The 22,660-nt window shown below is 37.5% G+C and overlaps 2 protein-coding genes and 1 long non-coding RNA gene across 4 annotated transcripts; 1 reads left to right on the top strand and 2 right to left on the bottom strand.

The window, feature by feature from the left end:
• Positions 1 to 2,696: 2,696 nt before the first annotated feature.
• On the bottom strand, positions 2,697 to 3,205 carry LOC121910598. Its single transcript, XR_006099687.1, has 2 exons — positions 3,128 to 3,205; positions 2,697 to 3,001 (listed from the first exon to the last, which is right to left on the bottom strand). It is a non-coding gene; the product is annotated as an uncharacterized LOC121910598 (long non-coding RNA).
• Positions 3,206 to 4,425: 1,220 nt separating this feature from the next.
• rabgef1 (RAB guanine nucleotide exchange factor (GEF) 1) lies at positions 4,426 to 13,855 on the bottom strand. Its single transcript, XM_042431848.1, has 9 exons — positions 13,762 to 13,855; positions 11,481 to 11,672; positions 9,747 to 9,958; positions 9,153 to 9,319; positions 8,952 to 9,033; positions 8,669 to 8,801; positions 7,326 to 7,417; positions 6,163 to 6,419; positions 4,426 to 4,875 (listed from the first exon to the last, which is right to left on the bottom strand). The coding sequence occupies exons 2-9, from the start codon at positions 11,657 to 11,659 to the stop codon at positions 4,456 to 4,458; spliced, it is 1,542 nt and encodes a 513-aa protein (XP_042287782.1). The 5' UTR covers positions 11,660 to 11,672; positions 13,762 to 13,855; the 3' UTR covers positions 4,426 to 4,455.
• Positions 7,337 to 22,347, top strand: LOC121910596. Of its 2 annotated transcripts, none has more exons than XM_042431846.1 (4): positions 7,337 to 7,437; positions 18,624 to 18,895; positions 19,805 to 20,101; positions 21,287 to 22,347. In XM_042431846.1, the coding sequence occupies exons 2-4, from the start codon at positions 18,764 to 18,766 to the stop codon at positions 21,947 to 21,949; spliced, it is 1,092 nt and encodes a 363-aa protein (XP_042287780.1). In that variant the 5' UTR covers positions 7,337 to 7,437; positions 18,624 to 18,763; the 3' UTR covers positions 21,950 to 22,347. The 2 variants fall into 2 exon arrangements, with proteins under 2 accessions (XP_042287780.1, XP_042287781.1); XM_042431847.1 differs by lacking the exon at positions 7,337 to 7,437 and adding an exon at positions 17,296 to 18,248.
• The last annotated feature ends 313 nt before the right edge of the window (positions 22,348 to 22,660 follow it).

Below are 22,660 nucleotides of genomic sequence, written 5' to 3'. Positions count from 1 at the left end.
TCTCATATGATGTCACCAGTTCAGACCAGTTCAGTCTGTTGTGAGTCCTCACCGATGATCCCACAATGCAAATATTTTGGCACGTTCATGTCATATCAGAGTTATCGTTATTATGAGTTTCTGACTTGTAAAAAGCATTCATGTCAACCTCCAAATGGTAATTACTAAATGGAAACGGGGATCAGCTCAGAAATCACATTGATGTTTCTCTCACTTCACTGTATTTATTCTTTTCCTTTCTCTCGGTTTCTTCTTACTCAAATTCCCTTCATATGAGCAAAAACTGATTGAATCTTTCCCAGTAATCTTGTACCAGAGGACATATTTTCAAATATGGGGACAACCCTTCTGATGGTCACTAAAGTTAAAAAAAAAGTTATTAAAATGATTACAAAAAATCATTCGTACATGCTACAACTTCATCACAATTGTTGCACATCATCACACTAAAGATTTGCTACAATTCAGAGGAAATATTATATTGTTTCATAGCTGAAATTATTAATTACTTTTCAGATTAAGATTTCAAATTTTAAAAAAAAGATAAGTTTATAAAATTTAAAGAGAGAAACCAGTGGTTTCAAACACTCAAAGACTGTGAACTTCAGATAGTTTCATTTAAAAAACTATTTGAGGCCCAAAATGTATAAAATTCTGTAATAGTTAGCAAAAAGCAAAGATTCAGTCCAGAATCTAAAAAGTGCCAAATTACAAATTTGTGCAGCAAAATGTTTTTTTTTTCTTCTTTCCTATCCAATTAATTATCTCAAAACACCTCAGATTCATATTGTGACTCTTTGGAGGAGACCGACCTCGAGGTTAAGAACTACTGGACTAAACTACTGTATATAAAGTAGTTAAAACTGGTTCCAGCAACAACAACAGTAAAATGCTCACACTGATGCACCAGTATGAACAATCCAATGTTATATAATATCAGTCACATGGGACAATTTATTGCATAATGAGTATTTCTACTTTTGATACTTTAAATAATAAATCTTTCAGTCAAAATCTTCACCATTAACTGCACATTGTCAAGAATATAGAAATGTACCATGTCTATATGCTGTATATAATGAGTTTGATGGTGTCCCACTTGGTGATGGAGGGCACCTGCCGACCCTCTCTGATGACTCCTGACCCCCAACCTTGAGCCTGGCCCACAGCAGGACTGGAGCCAGGACAGAAGACCCAGTTGCGGTGTCTGCGTAGGATCTCAGTGTGACAGTATCACGGCACGTGTCCTTCTCCATAATATTGTCACAGTTATTATAAGAAATATATTATTTCTCAAGAGAAATAATATGACTGAAGTATTTCTCCAGTTAACCCACCAGCACCACCACCAAATAACGACTGAATTCATTTGTTTCATTTTACTGTCTTCTTTATTTCACTCAAATAAAAATGCAATAATTATCACAGTGTTTCTATAATTTTCCAACAACTAACATCATCAACTTTTAGGCTTTCACCCACATTTTACTGAAGTGTATTGCGTTTAATTTAGCCAAGTTTTAAACTTATTTTCAGAAATGTTTGTTATTTAACACTTAAATGGATGAAATGTCATGACACATATGAAATGTGTACACTTGGCTTTAAGCACTCGATTTCAGTCAAGTCAGTTTCATAAATCTACTCTGTTTCAGTAGATTTCAGTAGCTTTTTATTTCACAGAATATGCTGCTGTTATTCTATATATTTGTTATTGTCAACAAATCCAACAAGTACTTTCCTAAAACAGCTGGGCACTGTAGTTCTTAGCAAACGTTACTCAAACAGGAGCAAATAGTGATTTTTTTTCTTTTTTTTGGGACAATTTTCAGCTGCGGATTAACACACATTTGGTGCATGTGGAATTAACACAATATGATTTATAGTGTTCGTGTTCATAGATGCAAAGTGTAGCTCATTTATGTGTTTTTAATAGTTTTGGACAACAATGGAAGAAGCTATATTAGTGTTTGGCTACACAGGAAATACTTGATCGTAAGATCATTGATTCAATGTTTGTCTTGGTCTTTTTAAGAGATTTGTTGACAGTAATAAAAATACAGAATATCACCAGACTGATCCTTTATGGTGGCTCTTCAAATTAAAATTAGCTACTGTGCAACTGCAGAAAAAAAGTACCATCTGCAGCCATCGTACCATGCCAATCACTCATCAATACAATTCATCTAAGATTTAAATAATCAATCCTACAACTGATGTTGAGGAACCAATTAGTTGAATGAGAATTAACGGGATAATTTCAGCTGGTTAACATCATGTTATTCTGGATTAGTTAAACCAGGCCTGGTTCCCTCTGCAGTTGAGTCAGTCAGTACATTTACAATAATCAAACACTTTCTATGATTTTATATGTTCATTTGTCCCTCTGCTAGTCATTGAATGAAGTGCTGTTATTCTATTTGACAGTATTAAAAACATCCTCAAGCAAATTAATCGACACAAAAACAAAACCAGTAGTAGGGCCACAGTGATTCAACAGACGCCAGCCTGTCTGTAGGCCCAATATTATACAGTGCATCACAAAACGACAAACTGAATCAATATTTAAAAGACATTATCCATAGTACGCTTTCATATAACATGCTTATTCATTCCAACACAGCTTATTCACTCTCATTATAGAGGTGAATGTGCCGAAAGCCTGCTAAAATACAGTGAAATTTAAGACCAGAGCACGATGTTAAAACATGATGTGTTTACTAGATTAAATAAAACTCTTCACATTAATTTGATACTTGACAAAGACAAGACAACGTGATCTTGTTTCAGAGTGGTTCTGTGTTTCCTCTAAATGTGTTACAGCTGGATTCCAGTTTTAACGGTTCGCCAAACTAAGTAACAGACACATAAACAGCAAGAAAGGGGATTAATGTGTTATGTTAACAAGTCAAACTGGCGTCAAACAGACACACAAACATGTCACACCATTCAGATGCATTATACTTGCTGTGAGGACATGTTTTTCGTTGCCATTACATACCTGTAACCCAGACAAAACAGAAACTGTGGTTACGAAAAGTCACAACAGCAACTGTCAATGAAAGAGCTTGAGGGCTTTAGAGGGGATTCCAGTCAAACCAGTTTGGTGATGTAGGAAACTACTCACAGGGCTATTTGGTGAACTACTGAAACTGGAGAGTGACGACTTCTCTGTTTGCTTCTCTGTGGCATTTTGTTTTCATTTAATTTATGACAAGTTACTAAATAAGCTCTGCGTGCTGGCTGGTTAAACTCTCAGTTAGCAGGCTTATTATCTCAGTCGCTGATGGTACAGTTGTTTTGGTTTTGACCCAGTCTGGCTCTGTGTCCCTCCACATGTCCTCCAGAAGCCCTCTGACTTTTCTCCCTTTTTGTTTGGACTGGACTGAGTGGGAGAAAGCTGTTTGAGTTGTGTCATTAAAAGATGGCAGAGATAGTTTTATCTCTGCCTTGCTTTGGTTTTACTCTTGTCTGTTAGTAACCTCTTGTGTTCCTCATGTGTTCTCATAGCCCTGCCAAGCCTGCTTTCCCCTGCTCACCTGTCCTGCGTTAGCCTCGTTAGCCTTGACCTGTGTTTTGCCTGACACGCCCTCCTAATCACCTTGTTACCCAATCATTATGTTCCCTTTTTACTCTGGTCCCTGCTCACACCAGCCGTGCCTTGTTTTGTGATTAGTCCCCCGTGTATCTGTCTGTTTGGATCCTTTGTTCTGCTCTGTATTGCTCAGTTTTGCTCTGTTCAGTGCGGTTCAGCAGTTATTCTTGCTCTGCCTACGGTCTCCTGCATTTGGATCCATCTGCTCCGCTACTCCTAACAGTAGACTCACACAGTTTATTCAAGAGACAATTATATTATTATACAATTATCTCCTGTCTCACAACTGTCTAAAAACCATGTTTCTAGTGTGAGTTTATCCTCCGACAGAGGAGGTTTAAATAAAACTGGATGTTGTAACACGACTAATAAGCTACGATAGCTTCCTCCATTTTGGAAATTCCTGCTCTATATTCCTCTGACAGGTTAGCACCATCAAGACAGTTTGTTGAAGTTAAAATATGCACAAATTTGCTTTGAAATTGATATTGAAGTAATTAACACAGTAATTCTACTACTGTAATTGTTTTCTCATTTTTTCTTTGTGATTTGCCTTTTGATTCACTCTTGTCTGTATTCTGTGTGTCTATTTGTGTTTTATGTCACGTGTTGTTTAATGTCACTTCACTTGCTATTTACATTGTTATTGCACAAAGTTAAAATTTTAAAAAAAGAAGAAATGAATTTGATTTTGCTGCATATTTTAGCTGTTTTGAATGCTGGTGTTACCGAGCTTTAAAGTGCAGAAGAAGCTAAGCATGATAGTGCTCCAAACTATTCAGGAGACTCGTGTATAAGACGTTAAAAGCAGGAGTACCCTCACTGTGTGTGAAATGTTCTTCCTCCCTCTGTAGACTCCACTACCCAGCAAACACCTGGGGTGTGAGGGGTGGTGGCAGGTGGTCGTTGTCCAGGTTGTTGGCATCGATGGCAGAAACTGTGCGTGATGCAATCTCCAGAGGGTATTTCTCCAGGACGTCCTGCACCTCCCGCTCTACACTCTTGGGCCAGGAGATGAGGTCGGCCTGCAGGCTCTGCGCAGCCTCCATCAGCGACTCCTGCCGGCTGCTGAGGTCCGACAGCAGCTCCAGGTTGTGATTGAGCTGAGCCAGGACAGGGTTGGTGGGAGTTGCGCCAGGTGCCGGGCCATCGTGGGGCCACTCACCCTCTGAGCTGCTGAATCGTGGCGACGCTTGGCCTGACATGTAGCGCTCAAATTCCTCCGGGGAAAGGTTGAGAGACTGAGCATCCAACTTCTCGATGAAGGCCGCTGCACAGCACTACACAAACACAAGAGATACAACAACTGAGACGTTAAGCCAGATGGCCTTCCTGTAAAACACACACATTCGAATTAATTTACTTGTGATGAGCTTCAGTTAATGTAACAACCTTAAAGTTTTTTTAGCTATTTTTTCACTAATATAATTAAGCAATGGGAAGTTATTCTAATTATACTGTACATGTATGCTCAGGATGGACATTGTTTGATTTCTAAAGTAAAAAGGGACTTAAATTATTTATTATAAGTTTTCTTCTCTTCTGGTGCCTGATGTGTCATTAAGCTCCTGCTACTTAATAATAGTGAAGCTTTTTGTTAACAAGGAATTGAATCAAAATGGACGCTAATAAAGCAGCAGTGGTGAAGACTTAATTATAATGACCACAAAATTGAGTTTGGTGGAATTAATTTCTGGTACACGATGGTACTTAAGCTCAGTTAAATAAAGTGAGCAGCGCCACAAAATGGTTTCCTTTGACTACTTTGATGACGCAGCATGTTTCCATTTAGCTTCTGCTTTCCTCTGCCTGTCTCTCTCCTTGCTCTGCTGTCCTTCTCACGCCTTTCAAGGTATCTGTGCTATTATCATTGGGTGGAGGACCAGCTGTACATCTTTATAGGGCTGTAACTAATGATTATTTGCATTATTGATTCTGAGTCCAAGGTGACGTCTTCAAATTCCTTTTTTTTTTCTGAACAACAGTCCAAAACCGAACAATGTTTGTATTATTATTAACCTAAATGACAAAGACAAGTTTGCCTCTCACATTTATGGAGCTGAAACCAAACAATGTTTGGCTTTTTTGCTTAAAAAGTGACTGAAGGGATTAATTAATTATCAAAATAGTTGCCGATTAAGTTTCTCCCGATCGACTAATTGATTAATTACTAATCGTTGCAGTTGTTCGTCTTTGCCACTGGTATCCTCATTTAGTCTAAAATGTGAAAAATATATCAAATAATCAAAATATACTAAATTCAATTAACCACTTAAGCAACAAAATACAATTTCAACACATTTACACGTTTCTCCTCAGATTTCAGTCAGCAGCTGTCGGTAAACATTTGTTTGTCTGGAAGCTGAAATATTCCAGATAAAATTCTGCTGAACTGTCATGAGGTTCGTGATATCTGACAGTTAATAGAGGGAAAACCCACATAGCTCATTAAAGTAGCCTCACCTTCTCAGATTAAACAACATGAGAATACCGCTGTGAAGCTAAAAGCCTGTTGCTCAAACTGGCTTTGACAAGGATTAAAGTAAGAAGAAGAAATAAAAACAGACCAGGTTGGTGAAGTAGTATCCATCCTCTCCAGTCATCAGCCTGCTGGGGTTACAGAAGCGGGTGATATACTGGATGTTGGACTGAAGCCGTGGAGGGTTAGCCTTGAGCACGATGTAAATGAGTGCAGGGAGGAAGTCGTCAGCTGAGGCCGGCTCGTTCTTGGTGATCCTGATGGCACTGAAGATGTGTTTACTGCAGCGTGTGATGCACGCTAGTTTGTCCCGAGGAACCCGCTTCGAGTCCATCTCAATGATATCTGGAATAGTCGGACATACATAAAAGTCAGGAGCTGGACAGACAAACGTATCATCAGTTAGTTCTAAAAAAAAAACATCAGTTTCCTGCAAAAAAAAAGTGTCCTTAAAGGGTCAAAAAAACATTTTCTCACTTCAAGAGCTGAAACAATTAATTGATGAATCTATGAGTCAATACACAGAAAATTAATTAACTATTTTTGATAAAGGATTAATCATTTACATCACTTTTAATCTAATGGACCAAAGTATTCACTGGTTCTGACTGCTTAAATGTTAATATTTACAGGTTTTGTTATTTTAATAACAAAATTTTTTTAATAGAGTATCTTTTCTTTTGGACTGTTCAGACAAAACAGGGAATTTGAAGATTATCAAATTAAGTTCTGGAAAATTGATGATGGGGATTCATAGACATTTCTAGACCAAAATTACTTATCCATTACTTAAGAAAACAGGCGTCAGTTTAATCAATAATGAAAATAATACTTCAGGTGAAAATACAATAAATAATCAAATAATCATAAACCCTACTTGCTTCCACCTAGTGGTATCTAGACATGCAGGTAGTTTTTGTTGTATTTTGTCTTTGCCTCCACCCCAGTGAGAAAAGACTTTTTACAGCACTTAATTCAGCTCTAAAGTTAAAATATATAATTGAAGCCTATTTACCATTCACAAACAATTTAAAGTGCTATGCACTAAAAGAAAATGTATTAACAGTATATTCTACCTTCAGCCATACAGTGAAGCCAATTTAAATCCAAAAGTAGCTCATTTCCCCACATGATTGAAGGTTTAGGGTGTCGATACAAAGATAAAACATTTTTACTGCACTTTGGCATTCGACTGTCCAACTGTCTTTAATGAAATACAATCACACTGAAAATTCAAGCACACACTCTGACCTGTTATTGCTTTGACAACATTCTCAGAGACTTCAGGGATTTCTTCATCCATGGACACACACAGCATCTGGATGGTCACCCAGTGTAAAGCCCTGCAACACAGACAACTGGAGTAAGCCTCACTGTTTTTTTTCTTTTTTGCATGTAATGAAACTCTACACATAGATTTGTAATGCTCACTCTCTCCTGGATAGCAAGTTTTACATTTTGCACTTTTACATGTAAGAAAAACATAGAGAACACTGCTAAAACTGGCTAACGTGTAATCAAACAGACAGAGAGGTTTTCACAGACTGCTGAAGATGGAAGAGAAGAAAACCACGATGCCGTGATACTTTCTAAAAGAATGTGTGACTGAAACTAATCGAGCACATGACCGCCGTGACAAAAAGCATGCTAAATGTGAGACTAAAACCAGACTCACCTCAACTCTCCTTGTGCAAAACAAATGAATATAAAATTTGTCTATTCTTCTACTCCTTGTAATTACTCCCAATATATATTACTATTCTTTATTATAAAACATGTGCACACACATCAGACTGTTTAACATGTACGAGATCTGAATCAGCCTCTAACAGAAGACTCTACAGTCATGCTAGCAGCTCTACAGTCATGCTAGCAGCTCTACAGTCATGCTAGCAACTCTATAAGCTCTCTAACATGCTGATGTTAAGTAGGTCTCATGTTTATCATGCGTGTTACAGCATTTGCTAAAGTACAGCTGCGGCTGATGGGAATGTTATTAGTCGTGCAAGTACTGGACAAATTAAACTTTTAACCTAATGATGGTCCTAGATAAAAAGTGAAGGAATCACCAAAGTGATTACAATTCATCTTGAAGGGGACATGAAGGTCTGTACAAAATTGTGCCCCAATCCATCTGGTAGATGTTGAAATATTTCAAATAATAAGTGAAAACTTTGACCTATTAGTGGCGCTAGAGGATGAATGAATGTCTGTATGAAATTTAATGACAATCTATCACATAATTGTTGAGATATTTCAGAAGTGGTAGCCCAACTGACTAGCAGACAGACACTGCCATCGTTAGAGCTACAACGCTAGCATGGCTAATAAGCACTACATTTATGTTTTTACTTCTTACTAGTTACTGCTTTGACCAAAAGTATTGCTTGAAGTATTGCAAGCCAATTGCTCAAAGTTTTGCATAATACAATACTGGCTGATGATGAAATGAACAAGTAAGACTTCAGGATTTGCAGTGAGATAAGAAGAAGAAGAAACTGACTTCCATCAAAGCATAATTCAAAAGGAATTAGCTTCATTGTCTGGGCTGCTGGGCTGAACATCACTGCCAGCTTTGAATCCAGGAAACCCACCTGATCCTGTTCTGTGTGGCCAAATCCTTCTTCTCATCATCAGTGGTTTCTGGACAGAATACACTCTTATACAGACGAGTCATGATGTACTTTTCCACTTGGTCCATCACCTGCTCCACAGACTCCGAAGATCCTGGAGAACAAAGATGTATCACATCTCATTAGTTAGTTAAGAGATGTATCAAATCCAAGCTCTTATAGTGCGCTATAGTATAGTATATAATGTATTAATGCCTCCTGGACACAACGGTTGATTTCAGATAAGAAGCTGCTCTGAGTGAACCTTTAAAGTGACTCATCAAGCGGTCAGCCATGTTCTGATAGAAATCCTGCACGCACTCCGACAGTTCGTCAGCACTGAGGTCCTGGCGAGACATGAAGTTAGAAGGTCATAATGTGCAAATAAGTGTAGTAAACAGGTCATAAAAACACTGAACACAGGCTTATTATTTTTAAGATTATCATCATGCCATGTTCAACAGACCTTCTTGCTGGACATGTTCACAATAAAAGCTCGGCACTGCTTATGGATCTCCCGGCCGGGCTTCTGGAGGTTCTTCAAGAAGTCCACAAAGTCCTTGGACACTTGTTCTGTATCGAAACTGGCGTGGCGGCTAATGGACGGACTGGGTGTTTTGCCCTCTTGGGTTTCTGATGAAGAGAAAATACATTTAGAAAAAGTTACACTTAATTCTTCCCACAACTAAAAATAGGTCCTTGTCTACTGAGCAGTCATGCAGGGGACAATGGATACAGTATCTGTACCAAATTTTGTGCCAATCCATCCAGTAGATGTTGATATTCACAGGATAAGTGAAAACTGTTACCTGCTGATGGTGCTAGAAGAAAAGTTACCTCAAGCTCACTGATTAACATGTTGTGTCTTGCTTGTTTAATCCACAAACAAACAGAAATGTACAAAGAAAAGTTGTAGTTTTAGGAAGATTCATGTGCTTAAACTATTCACTCAGCATTTCTGTGCACATCAGACCAGCTGTGAACTGTGAGGCAACAAATCAGTCAGAAAGCATAACAGACTGGGAAGAGTTCCAGTTTAATGTCGCACTAACTGCCATACCTTTCTTGGAAGCTGTACGTGACGAAGGGCTGAAGAACTTTTTAACGGTGGTCACTTTCCGTGTCTTTTCATTGGTTTTCTTCTCCTCGAACTTGGAGAAGGGTCCTAGAGAAGCATGCCCTTGGTTCGGTTGTGGTGCTGTGGACTGGGAGTGAGACTGGGCCTGAGCTCCGTGACTACTGGCATACGCTGCCTCCTCCTCTCGCTGTAACCTAAAGCCATACAAATTTGACAGAGCAGATAAAAGTAATCAGTGGAAGATTATGATGATCAAGAATAACAAGCTCCCCTTATTTTGTGACGCAAAACTTGCAAAATACTCTGTGACACTGACAAAGCTGTTCTTGTATAGTGAATTATTACACTACAGGTACAACTGATGAGCACTAAAGCTATAATTTTTTTTAAAAAATGGAACATCAAATCAAAACTGACTCACCACTTTGCCTCGATATCAGAAAAACACCATGACAAAAGTCAACTAAATCCTAAAATACCCACATGTGTTCATGCAGCATAATCTGTTGGTAAATTATAGTTTTAAATGGCGTTTGACAGTCCAATTTTGATTGCATTAGTTAATCCTTACAATAATTTAGCCCTTCTAAGCATTGGCAAAGTTTTCACCCAGTTTGCACAATGTTTCTGGATTCCTTCCCTGTATTCACCAGATAAGACAAAGAATTTTAATTAGACTTTAGATGGAAACGCATCGCTTGCATACCAGCTGCCTGATTTCCACAATATTGTCTTATACTGAGAATGTGAAGATTTACACAATAAGCATGTTGATAAATGTGCTTGTGAGTGATAAAAAAAAACATTAAGAAAAGCAGTGTTATACTTTTTGGTTACCAAGGCAAACTCAGTGCACTACTAAATTAATTCAAGATATGTTAAATTACACAGATGGATTCTATGTGAAAGCAAAAGGCGATGCATGTGTCAGAGAAAATGAGCTGTGGATTTAAGAATTGCTTACAGTGTTTTATGATTCATGATTTTCATTTCAGGGTTCTGCCAAAGCAACTGAGAAAAACTGTAATAATTTAAAACACAAGAAGCACTCAAGACATGTACTTTGGTATTAAATTATAGCTGAGACATTTTATGAATTGCGTGAGCCGACCTATTTTATAAGAAAATTATTTTTAAAAACACACAAAACCGGCTAATTAGCACTCTCTAATTAGCAGTCTCTTCAGTCTCTCTTAGTAGTACTAAAATACTTCAGGACTTAAAATATTGTGGACCACAGTATAGAAACCATCAGATAAATTAATAAAAAGTGCTGACACACTTTGTTCAGTCTGAATGATACTTTTTATCACATTCAACGCTGCAGTTGTTGTTTCATGTTTTCATAAAATACAGACAGAAGAAATCTATAAAATATTGTTTTTAATGGAGAAAGCTTTCAACTGAGAATAAATAAGAGTATGTTAGACAAGGCTGATAACTTTGATGTTGGTCTAGAGTAATTTAAATAGTTAGGCCAATCACACAAAGTCTGATCAAAAGCTGATGCAGCATATCTACAAAAGCAGTACATTTAATCAAGATGAAGTTTTTTCCCCCATGGTCATTATTTATTATCAGCTTGTAACTCATAAGAATTGCTTACGGCAGCTTATAAGAAGATGAATGTATGTTTTTATTAGTTTTCCTCCGGGTGAAGGGAGGTAGTTGTGTGGTGAAGGTGTGGGCTCGTAATGATGCAGCAGAAGGTCTTACTTCTCAGCCAAGGCCCAGTCGTCCTGGATCTGTTTCTGGCGTACCCGCTGGTACTCCTCCCTCCAGCACTTGGAGCACAGGCCCTGCCATGCTGAGTTACCATAGTAACCGCATCCCTTTTTGCACAGCAGGTCTGACTGGTCCACATGTATCCCACGTCGCTCCGTCCGCTGACTCATGATGTTGAACAACCTGGAATGAAAAATTCATCGTCTTATATATTAGAGTATTTGTATGCACTGCTGCCTGCACAGTGTGTTTAAACGACACTCTCAGCTTATATGCACTGTGCTCCTAATCCTGTTGGCAGTGTTATAAAAACCATCTAAATTTAAAGCTTAACAAACATATTAAAAATCAGCTACAGCTTGAAAATCCTCAGGATTGCAAACAACCAAGTGAGTAGAAATTTAAAAGGACAATATAACCTGTTAAATAAAGTAGAAGGTAAACAAAGTAAATGTGCATTTTGATAACATCACCTTTTTTTTCTCTTTTCTTCTTTATTGATATGTATTACAGTGCTGAGCTAAGGGGAGTTACAGTTCATATAAAGATTTTAAACAACAAAACAGGTGTTAATAGTTTTTACAGCCTTTGTATCAGAGGAAAATCAAATCCAAAGGCTGTAAAGGCTGTTTGATCTCCTTTGTGAAAACCAAAAAGGCCTTTAACCTGTAAATCTGCTTTTATGAATATGAAATTTAGCCAATAAAATTAAAATATTTGTAATATATAGCTGAAAATTAAATTTAGAGTTATCTTCTAGTATTCCAAACAGTACATGTTTCCTAGATAATGTAAAATGTACATCAATATGGTTGTTGATAAAGATGCACGTTATTCCAAAGGAGTCTCACAACACGGAAGTACAAAATAAGTGAATTATAAACTCAGAAAACATCAACCTGAGCTTTAGTAAATTCACTGTAAACTACGTGATAAATTAACCAAAAAAAGTAATTCAGCAGATCAATCAATACTGAAAACAGTTTATTGCAAACCTAAAGTACCTTAGCTGTAACAACTTTATAAGCTAGTAATTAATGCAGCTTTAATGAATGCAATTCTAAATAAAAGCAAAATGTTTTAAACATACAATTCATAATGATATTGTTCATCAGTGTTCCTCATTTCATGTTTAAACAATCTGTTGTTTCAATCAATGACAAAAATAATTCAGATTTGACCGTCTTTCCTACTTTCTTTATTTTAGGGCTGCAACTAACGCTTATTTTCATTATCGATTTATCATTATTAATTAATCATTCGGCTTATAAAATCTCAGAAATTTGTGAAAAATGCCCGTCACAAGTTTCCAGATATCTTATTTTGTGCGGCGAACAATCCAAAACCTGAAGATATTCAGTTTGCTATTATATAGGACTAAGACAACAAGAAAATATACACATTTAAGAAGCTGGAACCTGTGAATTTATGCTTGAAATCGGAATTGTTAACAGTTTTCTGCAGATTGACGAAGCAATTAATTGACTAATTGTTGAAACTCTAGTTTATTTTACAGGATTCATGTTTTCTATGTTTTATCACTTCTATAATATTACAAATCTTGATATTTATGACTGAATGTTACTTGTACTATTATATAATTAACTATTATAAATCAATAACGATAATGCCTGGAAAATGTTTCGCAGTGGACTTTGGTTTGAACCTTTAGTTTATCACTGTCACCTTGTTCAGATCAGACCTGTTAATAACTTCTGGGACCCTGAAAAGGATGCACGGTGTATAAAATGATAGGTGGGTGACAACTGAAAGGACAAACCACCACCACTAAACCTAAAGATCAGCTTCAAACCTCCTTTGAATAGATTCTTCCAAGTCTCTAGATCTCTGCCATAGTAAAAAAAAAAAAAAAAAAACATAATTCATCCTCAAGAAATTCCCTTATTTGGTGTTTTAGTGAGGGGGAAGCTATTTATTTGCTCCAAAATCCCCCATAAGTGTTCAGATAGGTTGAGATCTGGTGACTATGGAGGCCAAAGCATATTTATATTCATGATTCACCTCATGTTCACACTTCAGTGATCCTCTCTGCCCTGTATGACCTAATCTACACCTCACACCACTATTCCTCATGTGTCTCCACTCATTTATTCAGGTTTTCCTTTCATTTGTCACCCGTCTGTAGGTCATATAGAGCTCAAAATGTTGCAGTATTTCACCCAGCTGTCACACGGACCTAAGTAAGCCAACGAACATTTAAAATTAACTAATCTTATCACCTATGTTTTATTTGGTGAACGTGTCTACTCACCTGTGATGTTTTCACCGATCAGCAGCAGAAATAGCAGACCTCCTCTCTGTTCCGTTTCTGTTCCGCATGACGACCAATTTTCAGGGTACAGACAATGACGTCACCTCAAAGACACCATGGCGACCACAGAGTTGCGCTCAGATTGTGACTCTAAAGTGGGAACTGAGTCGGGGGTTTTTTGTTTCAAACGCAGATAATGGTTTTGTTTTACTTCTGGGTTTTTTTGTTCGTTTTTTTTCGGGTCATTTACTTCCGCATAAGGGACTAATTTTTAAGGGATGTGTAAATGTCGTCATGAAGCACCGGCACCGGAAGTTTAAGGCGAGGGTCATGTGACCGCATGGACGTGCGGAGCAGCACCAAAACTTCAAAAAAAAAAAAAAAAAACTTTATCTGTCTGCAATATTTTTACTTTGTTTCTCTAATAATAATCCTCCGGTCATTTCTGACGTTTTTATAACTTAATAATAATAACAATAACAATAACAATAACAATAATAATAATTTTTGAATGTAATAATTTGAAATTAAATTACCTATTTTTAGAGTAGATCATTTATTTTAAAATATTTTTTGTCAACATTAAGGTTTAAATAATTGAAACAGACTATTTCTCACTGTATTTATTGCTTTTGTATTATTATTTTTTATTTTGTATGTTTTTATGTTTTAATTTGTTTATTGAAACTGTGAAATTAATTTTAAAAAGAAGGTCTGTCTACCTGCCTTGTGCCTCTGGTGGGTGCACACATAAAAAGACAAAAACAGCTAACTAGGAAATTATTTCTGAGGTCAATTAGTGCTTAACAAAGAAATAATCTTAACTATCAGGTTTATCAATCTTAATACATGATCTATGGTTTACAGTTTATGAACATTGAGTGTTATCAATACACTTCCTAGCAACTATAGTCTGATAATTGCATTCCTCAGTGTTTCCGCATATTGATGTGGGTTTGTTTGTTTGTTTGTTTTTTAACACAGACTTAGTTTTTTAATCCGGTGTTTCAGACAATGATACTGCAAACTCAATTGTACTGTAGTTAAGCTAAATACAGGTTAGTTTTTCCTTCATATACATCCAAGGGAGCAACAAGTAGTTACAGATGATGTGGGCCTTGAACATAAATATTAAACCAATAGTTCATTCACATTTTGGAGAATCACACTTATTCACTTTGTTGTTCAGAGTTAGATACAGTACCACTCCTATATGTCCATTAAATATGAAGCTTCAGCCAGGAGGTGATTAGCATAGCTTAACTTGACTCTAAAACTCATCAATTAACACGTTATATCTTGCTTGTATCCATAAAAAATGTAAAAACAGCAAGAAGACAAACAGATCCATGAGTTTGAACGTCTATCAGACACCAAAAGACAAAAATGTACACCTCTGGAAATATATCACAGATGCAATTATTTATTTTAAAATCAGGAAGGTGTAAACAGAAGCAGTGGTGGCAAGTAACTAAGTTAAGTACAATTTTGAGGTATTTGTGCTTTACTTGGGTATTATTTGATGCTACTTTATACTTCCACTCCACTACATTTCAGAGGGAAATATTGTACTTTCTTCTCCACTACATTTATTTGACAGCTTTAGTTACTTTTATGATGAAGATTTGACACAATGGATAATATAACAAGCTTTTAAAATACAACACATTGTTAAAGATGAAACCAGTGTTGACGTCTTACGAAAAGCAGTGTGTAGTCGGGGTCACATTTCAGATGTCTGTGAGTTGTTAACAGCTCCACCAAATAGTGATTTTTCCCTCTAAACTTCTCACATGGTTTCATTTCAATAAATGTTCAAATGATCCAGTATTTCACCAAAAATCAAAGATTAGAGAAAAAGTCCAAACACTGAAAACGTATTTGTGTTTCAGAACTTTGTTTTTTCTTCTTTCCTCTCCCATTAATCATCTCACGACCTCTCAGATTTATCTGGTGACCCTTTGGAGGGACCCGACTCCTAGGTTAGGAGCCACTGGACTAAACTAGCTAACTGTGTTGGTAAAGTAAAGGATCTAAGTATTTCTTCCACCACTGCAGAGCATTGAGCTGGTTCCCCCTGTTTCTTTATGGTAAACTAAGCTAAGCTAATATGCTTCTGGCACCAGTTTAATATTTAACAGACACATATAAAAGTGGTATCAATCTTCTCATTTAACTGTCAGCAAGAAACCAACATATTTCCCAAAATGTTAAACGAATCTCTCGATTTGTGTCACTGGTGGATTGTGCTGATCAATAGGTTGATTTCTGATTTCTTAAGTAATCGTATCAAATGCTGCTCAGAAAGTTTTTTAATAACCGACACTCCAAACGATATATTTACACATTCTCCATTTTACCAGCTACTAATAGACCAATAGGCTTTGAAGTTGTTTCTACACATCATTTAACAAGCTCAAAATCTTTTTGACTCTTACTTGAGACCATACTAGAGTTGTTGAAAGTGAAGTGTACTGAAGTGCCAGCATTGAAAATCCCTCACAGTGAGCTGACTGCTTCCTTATTGACATTAAGGTTAATGTTCAGTTATTATCTCTATGCCTGAAAAGCCAATCTGATTACAAAAGGTGCTGCAATTCCTGTTTTATCAGCTCCACTGAATCTAAACATGCTTATTATAAACTTGCTGTGGCAGTGATAGTTTCAATAGTTTTCCTTTTTTTGCTAAGCTGACAAAACACCACCAAGAACACTGTCACACCTCTGAAATATTGATTTTTCATGCAACAGTGTTTGGTGCTATTGAGCCACACTTTAAATAAATCCTGCACTTTCAACCTTTGACATAGAAAATTGACCAAACTGAGTGACAAAGAAAATATGTGACAGACACGTCAGAGATAAGTCTCATTTCACATCGCAGGTCAAATGACAGATGGATCGTTAGACCTGGACAAGAAATTCTATAACTTGGTCTAAAAGCTGATACACCTAACAAATAAGAAATGCACATGCCATTCCTGCTCCTGTATGATGGCTACAGGTATTGCACAAAATATTTGACATCCTACAAAACTGACTAATCAAACAGATCAGTACTGATGTTTCTGCAAAACATCAGATCTCTGAATTATGTTCAAGTTGTATTTTGATGGACATTTCAATCTGTAGTCCAAACTCAAGTAATCTCAAAGAGGAAAAACTCAACCCACAGGATTTATATAGTACCTTTCAAACAAGACAAATGCAATTCAAAGTGCTTTAAAAGTGATTGACAAACACACAGGATGCACACTTCTAAAAATGTAAAATAAATAAATAAATGATAAAAGATAATAGATTTAATAAAACCTACTTTAAAATACTTAATTTAATGAGTAAAAGTAAAAGATAAGTAAATGGTAAGAGAACAGTTTAAATGATAAAAGAAAAGAAGAGCAATAAAAGACACAATTAAAAATAAAATTATAAAATTATAAAACATGGCACAAAATAAATAGATTACAAACCAGTAACAAAACAGTAAAATATTCATTAAAAAATGTTTTGGAGACATCTACATGTGTCTGCCCACCTCCAGTGGTTTAACTTACAAGGATACAAAGATCTTTATTGTCATCTCACCACAGTTACATTCATGCTTTTCAGTTCAAATATGACATATAATGACATGAAATTGCATTTCTCAGGGCTTTGTTGATAAGGTAGCATAGGTGGATGTATTCATGTTTTCACAAGGATGGTCTCATGGACTTCAGCAGATGATGAAATTTACCTCTCATGGACCTGCTAAGCTGTTGCAGCTGTTGCAGATGCAGAAAGTATAAATTAAGCTTTATTTTGAGGTGAGACAGACTTGAAACTTTCAACTGGAGAGGGAACTGAAACATTGCTTTCCTTCCTGTTGTTAAGTCACTTCCAAAATTATCTTATGTTTGCTGTAACAGGTGGTCTGAGTAGGCAGAAGCACAAATACAATTTCATGCCAGAATGAGCACCAAAATTGCGCCGCCTTGCCTGATCAGCATAAACAAAGCCATAGCTCAGCCTCTCCTCCCACGCCGGAGCAAGCACATTTGGTTGGGGACAGAACAGAAAATAGAGTACAGGTTGATGAAAATTGCATAACGACTGCGTTTGCCCTGCCACCAACAGGAAAATAGGGCCTAATAACTCAGGGGTGGCCCATGGCATAAGCCACATAGGCGGTCGCCAAACAAGGGAGGAGGCACCAAATGAGTGGGACATGTTTTTCTTTTGGTTTTTTCTTACCAACAGGTGTGCTTGCTTCTTTACAGCTTTTGGAATTAAGCACTTGTTCTCCCTTCTTGATGTTTTTCCTCTTTTTCCCCATTGACTTACATTGGTTTTCATCTGGTTTGATTTTTAAAGCCTTACTGGTTGGTCAGTTTTCGCCTGACGGCTACTGAACTTCATGCGTCACCAAACACTTGATTAACTTGACCCCCCCCCCCCCTCTTTGCCTTTTCGTCTGGAGGATTGGGAGGACTTTGTCTGGACTGGAGGTACCATTGTTGCACTTCATTTTAGTGTGAATGAATTTCAAGTTCTAGGACTGGAGGAACTATTGTTCCTCTATTATTGTTGTTTTTGGGGGTTCCAATCTAAAATCTCATAGTCTGGGTGTTTATAATCCTGTAACTACTGTGGGCGGTGTGGGTATAAACCTTGTTTCATTCAAGCAAATGGGTTATGCATTTGTATTTATATGCATGGGTGCTTTGGTAGACTGGAACTGATAACATCAATCTGACTGGGGCAAATAAACACACAGAGGGTCAGAAATACAGATAACAAGCAGACCTTTTGCACACACACACATAGACTGACAGATGCAGCCATGATCTTGATGGGCCGCACTTTGTGTCTTCCTTCTCCAGCCACCGTCCAGGAGCTGTTCTCCGTGGCTCGAGATGCCAGCATCATCCCAGATATCTCCTTGGATCCTGTCCTCACCACCTTCCTGTCGCTGGAGTCCTCGGCAGCACTGCGGCATCAATATGCTTTCTTACAGCGAAGCATGAGCTCGGAGCAGCAGACTGCATTCAACCTCAGTCTGACTGGTGAGCTGGGAGGCAGCAGGGTCACCTGTGGAGGAGTGGGGGTTGTTGCTCTGGCTCTGTCTGTGCTTTTTGAGCAAATTTTCCAACAAGTAGGTAAAACTATTCTGTTTTTTCTATATGTCTTGGATGAATATCGCCCTCTGCAGTGTTTAAAATGCTCTGACCATACTGCAAGTCAATTGAAGCCTCCTGACATTGGTGATCCCTTGAATTTTAATTTAGCGGCATCATCAGGTGAAAATGTAAATTTCTCCAAAATATTTTTTAAAAATCTTTCTAACACTTTTTCCTTTATAATGAGCATTACAGCCTCACATAGACAATAGCATTGTTGTAGACTCTTAATCCTGTGATTTTTTCTTCTCTTAGCCATCTTAAAGAACAGGTTCACACATTTTCAAGTCTGTCTTGAAACAACAGTCAGGAGCCCAGATGAACTTTTCTTGCTGTAGTCATTCCTCTCGTTCATACGGGCCATTAAGAGATCTCCTCATAAAGCACCTTCAATGCAAGTGATGGGGGACAAAATCCACAGCCCTCAGTCTGTGTAAAAATATATTTAAAAGTTTACTTGAAGCTAATATGAAGCTTCAGCCATCCAAATTAGTCAAATCAAGCTAATATTTTTCAAAGTTAAAATCTTTTCAGTGCCAAATTCCCTTTTTCTTTTTTGTTACAATCCTTCCACTGCAGCTGAACTGGAAAACACTCTGTTGAGACATAATGAGGAATTTTGTACTAAAAAAAATGTAAATGTGGAGGATATCTGACTAACTCAGACTGCTGAAACCTCATATTAGCACCAGCTAAACTTTAAAATACATTTTTTGCTCATTAGGAAGACTGTGGATTTTGTTCCCCATTACTTACACTGAAAGTGCATTATGAAAGAATCCTTTAAAGCATACTATTTGGTTTCACTGTCTTGCTTCTCCATTACACTTTCACTGAATATGATGTTGAAATTCAGAATTCCAAAATTTCTACTATCCCATCAGGTCCGAGGATCAACAGAGGGGAGGCTATCAACCCAGAGATCCCAGGCTAACAAGATTTTTGGCATCAGCAGCTCTTCAAGAATCGGCTGGATTATCCAAGATTACCTCCGCCTGGTCCCCGGCATTGCCAACAACCAGGATAAGATGGCTGAGACCACAGAGCTCTATGACAACTGGCTGAAACGTGAGCTGCTTGACCATTATGAGAGAATGACCACTAAGAAGAGGATGAGTTCAGTGTCCATGCAGCAGTGGCTGACGGGGGCTGCAGTTCATCTGCACATGAGAATCCACCAGGTCAGGACAGACAAAAAACAAATAATAGTTAATAAATAGTAAAAGGTTAATACCTTTAGCTCAGCTGTTTTCATAATCATAGCAAAGACTGCCATTACTGGCAAGCACTATATGACAGAACATTGACAGCACACATTCAGTTGTCTAGGTCTCTTTCACATATGAGTACTTAAAGTGATATCCACTACATGGCAACTGCATGAAACCTTTTTCACACTGTAAAAACATAACTTTCCAAACAAAAGTAGTGGCAAGGCGGCCTTTAGTTAATTGAACTGAATATATGAGATTAAGTGGGATTATACATGAATTATTGGGCTGAAAAAAGGAGCTAAACCTTATGTTTGACTTTTTAAACATTTTCTCAACAAGTCTATTGCCAGACAAGAACACTGAAATTAGATGATTCTGCAAAACCCCAGACGATTTTCAATGACAATGCAAAATTCTCACTTACTACATTATTTGCACATGGTAACTATAGTATGCTAAGGTAAAGAGAAAGATTGTGATTATGGCAAATAAGCTGTGGTTAAGGTATGGATAAAGTTAGGCTACTTAAACACGTGGTTAAGGTTAAGGAAAGGAGGTGGTTACAATTAAAGAGTAACTTAACACCAGGCTGAAAAGCAGTGTTTTACCCTCTTTTATTGAAAGTTTCCAGCCTGTTTCACCTCTGACATCCAGCATCACTGATGGGTGCAGTTAGAAGTGTGCTTTGTTGCACCTGTAACGACACCCAACAGTGATGTCATGGCGTCCTGCAGTACATCTATGCATCACTGCAGCTAGGTGAGAAGTTAAACCACTGGATGCCAGCAAAAATGAGATTTTCAGGTTATGTTAAAGGTGCTAAGTATGACTCCAGTGCATCATCGAGCCACCATTTCATGCCCGCCCAAAAAATCCTAAACACAAAAATGGTGAAAAACAGTTTAACACTTTAACTCCACAATTCAATACTACATAGTTCACAGTCGTTTCACATGTTTTCAGCAATTATTTTCTAACATGTACAATTTGTTTAGAAACAAATCTCTGAATTTCCTTTACACAGTCTTTAAATAAAGGAGTGAATGTTAATTGAAGGTCTGTGACAGGGCATAGCAGAGAATCAATCAATACAGACGTAATTCTTCGGGATACTGGTCTGATCTAAAAGTACCTTTATTCTTGTTCCAACAGGTTCGGCTTCACTCTGTGCCGTTTGGGTCAGCTGAGTCATTGCGTCTGTCTTATAAGTCAAGTTTAGCTGGCCTGGTTCAGGACTACGCAAACTATCTTCGCAGAAACATTAAGGAAACCGGAGCTCCAAGACTACGGAAACCCAAAACCAGGACCAACAGTGGACCAAGACAAACTAGAGCTAACATATCCAGCCTAACCAATAGCTCCTGTTCAAGTTACCGCCTCTTAAATGTTAGCCTAGTTAGTCCAAGTAATTCAACTGACAGATTTAATGAGACTATCACACCCAATTCAACAGCTGAAATGAGCAGAATTTGTAAAACAGGTACATCCAATGAAGACTTTGGACTTAATGTGACAGAAGGAGGTGATGAAACCACTGTAGGTATGATGAGCAGAAAGACACTCAATGTTTCTACTGCATATAGTAGAGATGAGGGAGCTGGCATGTTGGGTTTGTTGGTCATTGAACCTTTGAGGAATGTGAGTCACAACGTGCGGCATCACCCCTGTGAGTCTCCAGCCATACAACAAGCTTTGGTGTCTCGTATTATTAATGCTCAGGACCTGGACCGAAACAGAAACTTTTTCCTGTATCCCGAGAAAGTCATTCACAACCTACTGAGGCAGAACGATGACTTTGAGCTTAAGACAGCTTAGACAGAAGTGAATAATGTCCAACTAAATCTTCAGACCCACAACTGAACTAAATATGGTACTGTTTAACAAATTACAATGTGCATCCTCATCAGTCACTTTTAATTCCTTATTCTCTGTCAGTCATTATGAAAGTGGGTGTCATATGAAAGGGTATGATGATCAGTATCCTAATACTTAAACATTTGCACAAAATGTTTAAAGGAATAGTTCAATATTAGATGAGAAGATCTATACAACTCTGGGTTTGCTTAGCTTTGCACAAAGACTGGAAACAAGGGGGAAAAACTAGCCTGGCTCTTTCTGAAGGTAACAAAATTTGCCGACCAGCACCTCTGGTTTTGCAGTTTTCAGGTGTTATGTGACAGACTATTTCTTGGCATTGAACAGTGACCAAAGTCTTCTCATATAACTCTTGGACTCTTGTATACTATGCTCCACTGCTGTCCATCTTTACTTCACATGGTATAATTCACTGTATTTTGCTGCATGAACTGTAAAACATATTAAACCAACTCTACTTAAAGACCTGTCTATGCTGCCTTGAAAAATGTCTTGTAATGTAAAACTCAAAAAAAACACTGTTTCCCAAAGCCCAAGATTCAATCTAAAATGTCTTTTTTGTCCTGACCAACAGTCCACAACAAAAAGATGTTCAGTTTACTGTCATTGAGGACTAAAGAAACCAGAAAATATTCACATGTGAGAAACTTG

Source organism: Thunnus maccoyii, chromosome 13, assembly GCF_910596095.1.
Source record: "Thunnus maccoyii chromosome 13, fThuMac1.1, whole genome shotgun sequence".
In the NCBI taxonomy this organism is placed as follows: domain Eukaryota; kingdom Metazoa; phylum Chordata; class Actinopteri; order Scombriformes; family Scombridae; genus Thunnus; species Thunnus maccoyii.
The sequence above is the reverse complement of the archived record's forward strand: the minus strand, read 5'-3'. Positions and strand labels throughout refer to the sequence as shown.